This window comes from Pseudochaenichthys georgianus, chromosome 23 (genome assembly GCF_902827115.2).
Source record: "Pseudochaenichthys georgianus chromosome 23, fPseGeo1.2, whole genome shotgun sequence".
NCBI lineage: Eukaryota > Metazoa > Chordata > Actinopteri > Perciformes > Channichthyidae > Pseudochaenichthys > Pseudochaenichthys georgianus.
Genome location: NC_047525.1, coordinates 99,526 through 111,919, shown reverse-complemented (window position 1 = coordinate 111,919; position 12,394 = coordinate 99,526). Strand labels below are relative to the sequence as shown.

The following is a 12,394-nucleotide window of genomic DNA, read 5'->3' as shown; positions in this document are numbered from 1 at the left end:
AATTGTTGTGTCGCCTCGCACGTACGCACTGCGCATGCGTGAGTGGCAATAACTCTCCTTACCAGCAGGCGGCGGTAGTGTGTATTCATCATTTAAAAGGGGCAACAACCGGAAGACAGACTGCTACAGGCATAGCAGAAGATGGCATCTTTTTCACATCAATATTCCAGCCAATCTCTGTTTTGAAACCATGAGCTGCAAAATGAGCGCCTCACCCCACTGTACAGGCGAGTTGGGCACTTTTTTTTAAATATACCTGGGCAGGCTCTGTTTTGCCGAGGTCCTCTTGCGGGCCGCTGAGGGGGGGCGTGTTTGGGGCAACGAAGACGGCTGCTCCGCCACGTGGGCGAGGCGGGAGTACGTTAGTGTCCGAGGAGCTTGAGGGCTCCGGTGGCCTCCCTTGTCCCCTTCACCAAGGTGGAGGGTTTCACAGGTGAGGTTTTCCCAACCACCCCCGCTCTGGAACCGAGCTTAACGGCATTGTTCGGGGTAAGACAGGCCAACTTGGTCGCCGGACGGCGCCCTATGTTGGCCGACCCCAAGGACCAGTATGTCGCCCGCCAGGCTGACCGGGTGCACCAGTGTGCGTTCCAGGCGTCAGCAGCGGCAAACAACATCGCTTTGCTGACCAACTCGGTGGTGACGTTGGTCGAGCGATCCACCACCGTGGCTCCAGAGGAGTCGGAGGAGATCGCTAAGGCGGCCAGCACGGCGCTCACGCTGTGCGCAGCCGTGGCGGTGTCCCAGGCGAGGATTACGGCATGGATGACACAGATCCAGCGTCACCTCTGGTTACAGCAGGCAGCGGTCACAGAGCCAGCCAGGAAGGTCTTACTGGACGCTCCGATCAGCTGGGACGGGCTGTTCGGGCCCCAGTTCCTGGCCATGGTTGATTCCATGAAGGCGGCTTCGGAGTAGGCGGAGGACATCCGCTGGCTCCAGCCAGCGGTGAAGCAGCAGCGACACCAGCGGCAGCAGCAGCAGCCAACCCGGCCACAGCGGCAGACGGACACCAGCAGCAACAGCAGCCGAGGCGTCAGAATCGTCCGTCAGCGGCGGCTGGGGCACCGACCCGCACCTCCAGGGCACCGTCCCGCACCGACGGGCCCCCACCACAGAGGGGGGGTAAGAAGGGAGTGAGGTACTCCCGTTCGGCGGCTACTCCACGAGAGCCGCCGAAAAAACAAAGCCGACCTTGACGGTTTGAGGGGGAGTGTGATCGAAATAAAAGTTGTTTATTTCCTAACACGTGGTCTGAGTCTTCAGTTACACATGTGTGTCACATATCCCCCACCCTGGGAGCTGCCTATGACCTGTCGGTTAATAGCCAGCCGGGTTCGGTACAAAAGCCTGCGCTATTTAATCTATCGATTAATAAGCTGCGGAGCTCAATAATTACACCAACTGCCTCCAATCTGATGATTAGTAGGCGGCATGGTTCGCGACAGATTTCTGATGGTTATGACTCTTCGGTTATTAAACCACAGACCTCGCAGCATTCTTCTGTCCGAGATACGCCACCTACACACGGTCATCATAAGCCATGAGAGCAGTGTTAACGCCTCATGTGGATATTACTGCACACACCTCCACCCATCCTCTGAGCGTGTACACGTCTCATGATGCGAGGCGGAGTGATACGCAGCGTGTGGAGGCCTCCGCACAGCCCTTTCGCTCTAGGCCCACCTTGGTTGCCTCACGGGCAGCAGCGGCGAGGGCTTTGGAGTGGCTCGTCGTCATGACAACCACAACACATCTCGAACAGGCGCGCCCGCTGTCAGAGTGTTTCTCGGCGTGGCAGCGCCTGTGTTTGATGGACGGATGGATGCACAGGCTGATCAGCAGTGGGTACACCCTGCAGTTCGCCTCCACCCCCCCACAGTTCAACGGGATACAGGTGACATGCCTAACATCCCGAGAACAGTGTCTTGCGCTCCAAGCAGAGCTACGGGAACTCCTGTTGAAAGAGGCTATTTCCAGGGTTCCCCAGGAGGAAGAAAATCAGGGGTATTACTCCCGCTATTTCCTTATCCCGAAAAAGACGGGGGGAATGAGACCCATCCTCGACCTGTCAGCTTTCAACGAGGCAATAATGAAAAGACCTTTTCACATGCTGACGGTCAAAAAGGTGCTAGAGTGTGTTCACCAGGGAGACTGGTTCAGTTCTATAGACCTGAAGGATGCTTACTTCCATGTGCCCATCATCCCGAAACACAGGAAATTCCTGAGGTTTTCATTCCAGGGAATAGCGTACCAGTACAACCGTCTGCCGTTCGGCTATTCCCTGGCTCCTTGTACTTTTTCAAAGTGTGTAGAGACGGCGCTGCAGCCGCTACACAGAGGAGGAATGAGAGTACTATTTTACCTGGACGACCTGCTGCTGCTGGCTCGCTCTAGGGAGGAAGCGGCTTTACAGACGGTATACTCATATCGCATCTGTCAAAGCTGGGTTTCATGATCAACTGGGAAAAGAGCTGTCCTGTTCCAGCCCAGAGTATGGTTTACCTGGGGGTGGAATTGAACTCAGCCCGCATGAGAGCACGACTCTCACGGCAGAGAGTGGAGACGCTGACAGCTCTCCTTCGACGCGTCACACCCCGCAGCGTGGTGACGTCACTCTCCGTGATGCGGCTGCTCGGCATGATGGCAGCAGGTCACGGGGTGATGCCCCTGGGTCTCCTGCACATGAGGAGACTGCAGAGGTGGTTCATCAGCCTCCGCATCGACCCCGTACGACAGAAGAGGCGCATGGTGGTCATCCCTCTGTCCGTGGGTTCAGACTTAACATACTGGAGAAGTCCCCACGTCCTGTCAGAGGGGGGGGGGGGCCCTGGGCAGAGTTACGTCACACACCTCGGTGTTCACAGACGCATCTCTCTCAGGGTGGGGAGGAACGTGCATGACGCAGGCAGTGGGAGGACAGTGGCCGGCTCACATGTCCTTCCACATAAACGTGCTGGAATGGATCTCCGTACGAGAGTAATTCAGCATGTTGCCCCGTCAGCATGTGTTGATTCGCACAGACAACAGAGCCGCGGCGGCCTACATCAATCACCAGGGGGGTGTACGCTCAGCGCAGCTCCTGAACACAGCCCCTGAGCGGGAACACTTAGAGAGGTGGGGTCTCTCTCAAGATGTTGTACGCACCATTCAGGGAGCCAGGGCCGCGTCTACCAGAGCGTGCTACACAGCCAAGTGGGCAGCGTTCCAGCGTTGGTGTGTAGGGAGAAGCCTGGACCCCATCACGTGCCCCCTGCCTCACGTGCTGTCATTCCTCCAGCTGTTGTTGGACAGGAATTTGGCGTTCAGCACAATCAAGGTGTATGCGGCTGCCATATCATCTCGTCACGTGGGTTTCGGAGCAGGGACGTTGTTCAGTCACCCCCTGACGAAACGGTTTCTGCAAGGGGTACGAAGACTCAGACCGGTGTCACGCGCACTGGCGCCTCAGTGGGAGTTGGCTTTGGTTACGAGCACTCTGCAAAGCCCCATCTGACCCTTTAGAGCAGGTTCCCCTCAACATCTCATCAGCCAAAGTAGTACTGCTTTTAGCTCTAACATCAGCATCCACATCTTACCGGGAACTCTATCGTGGTTTGGTTTCTTCAGCTGGCCTTTAGGCATCTTATGGTCCCCCACTATGATTTGAATAAACTGAAAACACGTAAGAGCCGAGTTACAGGGGCTTTAGATATGAATTGGGGGGCAGCTGTTAAGTTAGTCTGCTACCAGCATGGCCACTCAACCGGAAGTCCATTTCTTCAAAGCCGTAAGAGCTGACTCCCTGCTACAAGTCTCTTTGGCGTACCATCTGCTCAGTCCAAGTCTTTGTTTAGCACTGATCAACACATACATCGATTTCCAAACTGAAGAACTCTCCCTCTAAAACAATATCTGTAGTAAAGGTTCCTGAAAACCAGAAGTAAACCTTGATTATGGAAACAAACATTTATATATCAGATATTGCCTTCACTTAACTAGGAAGTTACCTTGAGATTAAAAACATCATCATCACCACCACCACCACCACCACCACCACCACCACCACCACCACCACCATCACCACCACCACCACCACCACCACCACCACCACCACCACCATCACCACCACCACCATCACCACCACCACCACCACCACCACCACCACCACCACCACCACCACCATCACCACCACCACCACCACCACCACCACCACCACCCACCACCACCATCACCACCACCACCACCACCACCATCACCACCACCACCACCATCACCACCACCACCACCACCACCATCACCACCACCACCACCACCACCACCACCACCACCACCACCACCACCACCACCACTGATTGACCCTGTTTGGCTGCAGCGTCTCGTGTTTTACCTTGAAGGCGTATTTCCTGCTGATGTGATCATCCACCGACAACATGGACACGTGGAAGCTTGGCAGCAGGATACTTCCCAGAATGCTATCCTCTTTGTCATCTGCACCAGAGAAAAAAGAAGAATAGAAGCTTGTCAACAAATCAGAGAACATTTGCATTTAAAGCTGCATTAACCTACACTAATCTAACTGCAGACATACACTCAATAAGGATTTACCAGAACCAAGGCTGTAGAATAAGTAAGGTGTTGGACCGGTAAATCAAAGATCAAATCAATAGCCAATCAGAGCGTGGGGTTTCCTAGATATACCAGTGGAGCTGAATAAGCAGAGTTCTGAGGTCGATATGTTTGTTACCTTTCAGTCCACCTAGAGATGACACTAGATGACCATTATAGGTCAACAGACAGCCAGTCAACCAGCCTAGCATCCGTCAAACAAGCCCTCAAGACCCAGCTCTAGAAAACGTGCTTATATACACGTGTCTTTCTCCTGCATGTGTGTTTGTGAAAGTGACTTTGAATACAAAGAAAATAGCTAGTTATTAGGTATGACTATTATTTTGATTATTAAAAATAAATTTGGTCAAGTAAAGATTGACTTCACTATTAATGGTAGCTTGGCTTTATAAACATATCAGCTTTGTGACAATTCACCAGAAGCAACCAGTGGTTGGATTTCACCTCCGAGAACCTGCTCAGCTACAACTTTAGCTATAGTTAATATACACAAATGGCGAGTCACACACACACACACACACACACACACACACACACACACACACACACACACACACACACACACACACACACACACACACACACACACACACACACACACACACACACACACACACACACACACACACACACACACACACACACACACATTCTGTCGGGATGGTAATGTTGTGCAATGGCCTCTGCGTGCTGTGATGTGAGCTCCCAGGCTCACACTGAAGCACGATGCAGACACACACACACACTCTGCTGCTGGGAGAACCTGCAGGGCTGCTGAATTATTGAGACTGTACAGAACACACACAGGAAACAGCCGAGAAAGAGAGGGAGTGGGCTGCCATGCAGAGGGATGTAGGTATCCACTGTGTGGGAGAACTCTTTTTCCCATTTTCACTTTCCAGGTAAGGTTCTCCTAGGTTTGAGGAACTTTCAAAATACTTTGATTTAAAAAAAAAAAGTTATAAAAACTGGTAATTATTATCAATCACAGTTCCTAACAGCCAGATTACCAGACTACGTTTTTCTTTTTGCCATCAAAAGACAGATAATAAATTCCATATACCATTTTGCCTTTACAAGTCCTCTTAATGTGATGTCCGTCCCACTTTATCTTGTTGTCTTTTTACAGTTTTGTTGTATTGTTATAACTCTTTTATGTACATAACAAAAAACAGCTGTAAAATGTAATGATTGCACATCTTATGTAACTCTTGTCCTGTATTACAAACAACATGGTTTGAAACGAGACATTAACAGGAACACCACATTCAAACTGATTTGCATTTGAGTGCTCACAAAGTATCTCTAATAAATGTTCTACATGTATATGCAGTTTTGATTCCTTAATGGACCGTGCTTCTGAATGTACTCATTCACACAGCAGCCAGGGTACCAAACAAAGCGATGGCCAGCACATCTGGAGCAGTGTGTTGGCCCCCTCCACATGTGGAGTCTTGATGAGAGGATGACTCGCTCTTCCTCCTGAGCCACAGCAGATCAAGTTGGACACATTTAAAGGACGTGACATGTTAATGCACTTTTTATTCGTCTTTGATCAGGCTTTGTTGCCCTGCTCATAAAAAAACAATTGGGTGAAACATCTCTTAATTCTGCAAACACGGCCCAACTTGAGTGACAGGAGATAGTTAGAAGAACCTGATAGAGCAAGCAGGAGAGAGAAAGGGACTTATAATGGAAAAGCCGAGTTGGTCATTGTCCTTCCCGAGGACGCCTCTCCGCTCAGCTCTGCCTGGCTAAGCCAATAAACATCCCATTTTCCCTTGGGCTTGTCATGAAAGCAGCAGCTGATTGCGGCTAATTAGTCAATTTATGGAGATGGGAAAATCTCTCTCAAGGGCGTAGGAGACTCAGCAGAGGAAAATAGGAGCTGTTGTAAATGTAAAGTTCTAAATAAGTGGTTCTGCAGCTTTGGATTTGCAAAAGTGAGCATGGTCGACTAATTTGAACTGGCAATGACACTTAACCTGCTGACCCCTGATCCACTGCTGCTGACCCACAGATACACACAGCATGTAGAGGGCTGGACACGACACATGCTGCCACACCACCAGCAGAATGTTCACCACACCTCTTCCAGGGTGGCAGCACGATGAACAGCACCCATTAACCTCCCTGTGTAGGGGAGAATCTTAATGGGAGGTCATTCAGAGTCATGCATAGCAGATATTTGATCAGCCCATGTGTATTTAATCATTATTCAATCCTTCATAAAAGGAATTATGTCAACTATTTTGTGTTATTTGTATATATATATATATATACTTATTTAAAACAGGTTTTGCTGGTTTAAATAATGTTTTGGTGACAATGAAAACAAACAGCAAGTTGTTGCTCTCTCTCCATCTGTGTGCACAAGGTGTGCAGGAGGGATGAACAGCACTTTCCACAAGATGTCTAAGAGCACTATCATTGACTTGAAACAAATCCTTAATCAGAGGCCATTTACTCCCAATTATTTGGTGTGAAAATGAAGATATTAGATTTAATAGGATTCAATAACAGTTATTTGTCACTATTGGCTACCGAAAAAATCTAAAGGAATTGCACTCCTCTGTAGGAAAGCTCTGTTAATCTCCTCTGTATGTTTCCTTGTCGGAAACGGGACGCTGCATCAGCAGCCACGTTGTTAAAGCAGGCCAACTCGCTGCACTGATTCAGGTTTCATGGAATGGTTTCAGGTCGCTGGTCTGCTCTGTCAGTGTCACAGAATGATTCAGAGCATTACGAGAGATGAAGCCCAACATTCAGAACTGTAATGTAACACAAATGTTGTGTTACATGTGTGAGCAGCTCCGTTTATCCAGCTGCTTATCGGTATTTCAGTACTGAGCAGTTCAGTAAGAATTTAGAACCGTTTCTCGACACCCATCCCTAAATGCCACTGACAATTCTCAAGGTTTGCATAACGATGTGTTACTGTGAAGCACATGCAGGAAGTGATGGGGGTGGATCCCATCTGTCAGTTTGAATACAGACGGTTAATCCTTCATCTGAATGAATGAAGTTTTCCTACCTATTTATTCTCTATTGTCTCTTAGTTTATCATGTTATCTTGAGTTGTATGATCCTCTAAATATATGTGCCTTGTTAAATTACACTCAAACAAAACATGGACAACTTGCTTTGGATTTGACAATGAACCCATTTAAATTGAGTGCCTTCATCACACAAGTGTGTGTGCATTTGTGTGTGTGTGTCCTCACCGCGGTAGTAGAAGAGGCACATGTCACACAGAACGAACCACCTCTTCTTCCACAGCTTCATGCCTGTGCTGTCCTGCAGGGGTCAGAGGTCACAGAGAAGTCATCAAGACAGCCAGCCTCTCTCTCACACGCACACACGCTCGCTCACACACACACACGCACGCACGCACGCTCGCACGCACACACACACACACACACACACACACACACACACACACACACACACACACACACACACACACACACACACACAGTCCCCCTGTCTCTCCCTCTGGCTGCTTCTATTTCTCTATTAGCCAGCTCTCTCCCCGCTGAGACTAATGGCTGTTTTATCTGTTCATACCGTACTGACAGGTCAGTGCTGTTCTTTTTTCACCCCCCTGGTGCCGTAATGACTGCAGTGACAATACCATATTTTTCTATTAGCAAAGTGACGCATTGGGCCACAGACCCTGAGGTAAGGAGCTGTGCGTAAACACTGATGACATTTCTTCTGCGGGGGGGGGGGGGGCACTTTCATCTTCAACTAAAGTCAGTGACATCCTCCTGTTCCCTGGATATGTTATGTGGTTCGGTGACAGCCAGTGACAGCCAATTTAACTGTACGAAGTCTAATATCATACTTCACTAACCAGCTACCAAGCTAAATATGTTAACCAAACAGTTGTACAAGAGTAAGTGGAGCTGAGTGGAACCATGCAGCATAAATAATCCCTGCTTCAGGTTGAAGGAAAGTAAATGACATGGCAGACTGTAGTATGAGTTGGTCCTGGGATGGCAGACTGTAGGATGAGTTGGGGGGGGGGGCACTTTGGCTGACAGGTCTGTGTGGAGGAGAGAGCCGTGTTGCTGTGAGGTCAATTGATTTTGGTCTGAATGTGAGCACAGTGAGCAGCAGCTCAGGGGCCAGATGTTAATGACAAGGAATCCAACTGGACCCCAAAGCACAGCTGTGAAGGTCTCTGTCTGCAGCTGACATCCCAGGACCAACTCATACTACAGTCTGCCATCCCAGGACCAACTCATACTACAGTCTGCCATCCCAGGACCAACTCATACTACAGTCTGCCATCCCAGGACCAACTCATAGTACAGTCTGCCATCCCAGGACCAACTCATACTACAGTCTGCCATCCCAGGACCAACTCATACTACAGTCTGCCATCCCAGGAACAACTCATACTACAGTCTGCCATCCCAGGACCAACTCATACTACAGTCTGCCATCCCAGGAACAACTCATACTACAGTCTGCCATCCCAGGACCAACTCATAGTACAGTCTGCCATCCCAGGACCAACTCATACTACAGTCCGGCATCCCAGGACCAACTCATAGTACAGTCTGCCATCCCAGGACCAACTCATACTACAGTCTGCCATCCCAGGACCAACTCATAGTACAGTCTGCCATCCCAGGACCAACTCATACTACAGTCTGCCATCCCAAGACCAACTCATACTACAGTCTGCCATCCCAGGAACAACTCATACTACAGTCTGCCATCCCAGGACCAACTCATACTACAGTCTGCCATCCCAGGACCAACTCATAGTACAGTCTGCCATCCCAGGACCAACTCATACTACAGTCTGCCATCCCAGGACCAACTCATAGTACAGTCTGTCTTCCCAGGACCAACTCATACTACAGTCTGTCTTCCCAGGACCAACTCATACTACAGTCTGTCTTCCCAGGACCAACTCATACTACAGTCTGTCTTCCCAGGACCAACTCATAGTACAGTCTGCCATCCCAGGACCAACTCATACTACAGTCTGCCATCCCAGGACCAACTCATACTACAGTCTGCCATCCCAGGACCAACTCATACTACAGTCTGCCATCCCAGGTCCAACTCATACTACAGTCCGCCATCCCCGGACCAACTCATACTACAGTCTGCCATCCCCGGACCAACTCATACTACAGTCTGCCATCCCAGGACCAACTCATACTACAGTCTGCCATCCCAGGTCCAACTCATACTACAGTCCGCCATCCCAGGACCAACTCATACTACAGTCTGCCATCCCAGGACCAACTCATACTACAGTCTGCCATCCCAGGACCAACTCATACTACAGTCCGGCATCCCAGGACCAACTCATAGTACAGTCTGCCATCCCAGGACCAACTCATACTACAGTCTGCCATCCCAGGACCAACTCATACTACAGTCTGTCTTCCCCGGACCAACTCATACTACAGTCTGCCATCCCAGGACCAACTCATAGTACAGTCTGCCATCCCAGGACCAACTCATACTACAGTCTGCCATCCCAGGACCAACTCATACTACAGTCTGCCACCCCAGGAACAACACATACTACAGTCTGCCATCCCAGGACCAACTCATACTACAGTCTCCCAGTCCTGGGATGGCAGACTGTACTATGAGTTGGTCCTGGGATGGCAGACTGTACTATGAGTTGGTCCTGGGATGTCAGCTGCAGACAGAGACCTTCACAGCTGTGCTTTGGGGTCCAGTTGGATTCCTTGTCATTAACATCTGGCCCCTGAGCTGCTGCTCACTGTGCTCACATTCAGACCAAAATCAATTGACCTCACAGCAACACGGCTCTCTCCTCCACACAGACCTGTCAGCCAAAGTGCCCCCCCCCCCCAACTCATCCTACAGTCTGCCATCCCAGGACCAACTCATACTACAGTCTGCCATGTCATTTACTTTCCTTCAACCTGAAGCAGGGATTATTTATGCTGCATGGTTCCACTCAGCTCCACTTACTCTTGTACAACTGTTTGGTTAACATATTTAGCTTGGTAGCTGGTTAGTGAAGTATGATATTAGACTTCGTACAGTTAAATTGGCTGTCACTGGCTGTCACCGAACCACATAACATATCCAGGGAACAGGAGGATGTCACTGACTTTAGTTGAAGATGAAAGTTGTAAAACTGTATTTTCTGTTAATTAATTAAAAAGAGGATCTCAAAGTGGGCCAGTGCGCACCACCGATTCATACATTTGACATTAATGTTAAGCAATCTCAGCGGCCATGGTTTTTAGATTTGTTTCTTTGTTTTCTCAACCATTCTTTCATGGACTTCTGTTCAGAGTTTAAACCAACTAAAACGGACACAACAAAAACATGCATAATCTTAAAGGTCACCTTCATGCTATTTTTAGGCAATAGCATGGGTCTCAGATGCAAACAAATATATAAAAAACATGTCTATGAAGTGTTTTGCTCAAAATACGAAACAGATCACACTCTGTTTCAGCCCTGTTACTAAAGTGCTGATTCGGGGTATAAAGCTTTAAACAAAAAAAAGAAATTGGAAACAAAAGAAAAAAGAGGGGGCGGAGCTTATGCCTGCTCATGCGGGACCCGGCAGATACTGTCTAAATGCTGCGGGGATGACACGCTATATCATGTTCAAAACCACATCACGGATTATTTCTGAAACAGTATGGAGCTCAAGTGCTTTCTCTCTCTCAGGTTTACCACAAGGTGAGTTCCTTTTTATATCCTGCTTCTTTACACATACTCTCTCCAGTACAGGTTAGCTCTGAGTGTTAGCGATGCTTGCCAATGTAAACAAAGACCATATTACGTCCAAAACACGTCAGGCATTGTTTCTGATAGCAACGTTTCTGATAGGGCCGTGGGTCCACCATCCGATATGACGTCATAGGTTGTTCCCCCGTTTTTAGGGATTTGGGTACGGAGGAAAAGAGGGAGGGTTTTGTTTTCTGACACTTTGTGAGTCTCCTGACACCGGGGACACATAATTATGTATAAAGACATCAAAAAGTGCATTTTGCATGATAGGTCCCCTTTAAAGAAATGAATACTATGTTATATTATATATTTTGTTTACAGTACTGTTTCAAATCTCTTTGTCGCTTTTAACACATTGCAAGTGTGTTTCAGATCCCATGAAACTGGGTTTTATTCTTCCGTTAAACGAATGGAAACCAGCAGCTGTGTGGTGTGTACACCGGCAAAAACACACAGTTCAAAAGTATTACAGCACTACTAATGGGGAAAAGATTAATAGGAGTTAAAACACACATTTAAAAAATAGTATAAGAACACATATATTATAAAACGATTAATGAAACTTTTGGTCAGCAAAGAATGGCCTGAATGAATAATAGAATTCCAAGAAAAAAAGGCAATATAGTAATAGTAAATGAAGTGAAGTGCATTTCTTCAAATGTTTCTTACATGTTCTCAGTGATTCATGTCCTGTATGTTCAGTGTGCACCTTGCATTATACTGGCTGCCCCCCGTCCCCCCCTGTCTTCTCTCCGTCAGCACAGTACAACAGAGAGTCAAACACATCCAATACTGTTGAAAGAAAAGCTCCACCTGTTTGTAAAGCCAGCTGCTCTTCATCCCAGGGGCGTTGGGGTTCCTCTTGATGGAGTTTGACCTCTTTCCAAAGTTGTGGATTTTTTTGGAAGACCTAGAGGGCTGTTGAAACACATGCATGGGTAATACATGTAGAAAGTGTGTACATATTCTGTATATTGAGCTGTACAAAAGAAACTTCTAAATCTAATTCTCCATCTTGCATCTCCTACAGTAATTG

The 12,394-nt window shown here is 48.3% G+C and overlaps 1 protein-coding gene across 1 annotated transcript in view; it reads right to left on the bottom strand.

Annotated features, from left to right (window-relative positions):
• The window catches only part of LOC117439164 (pleckstrin homology domain-containing family A member 5-like), a 101,496-nt gene that overhangs the window by 43,623 nt on the left and 45,479 nt on the right, over positions 1–12,394 (bottom strand). The window contains 3 exon segments of the mRNA XM_071201841.1: positions 4,370–4,470; positions 7,833–7,905; positions 12,172–12,276. Coding sequence (XP_071057942.1) covers positions 4,370–4,470; positions 7,833–7,905; positions 12,172–12,276 — 279 coding nt within the window.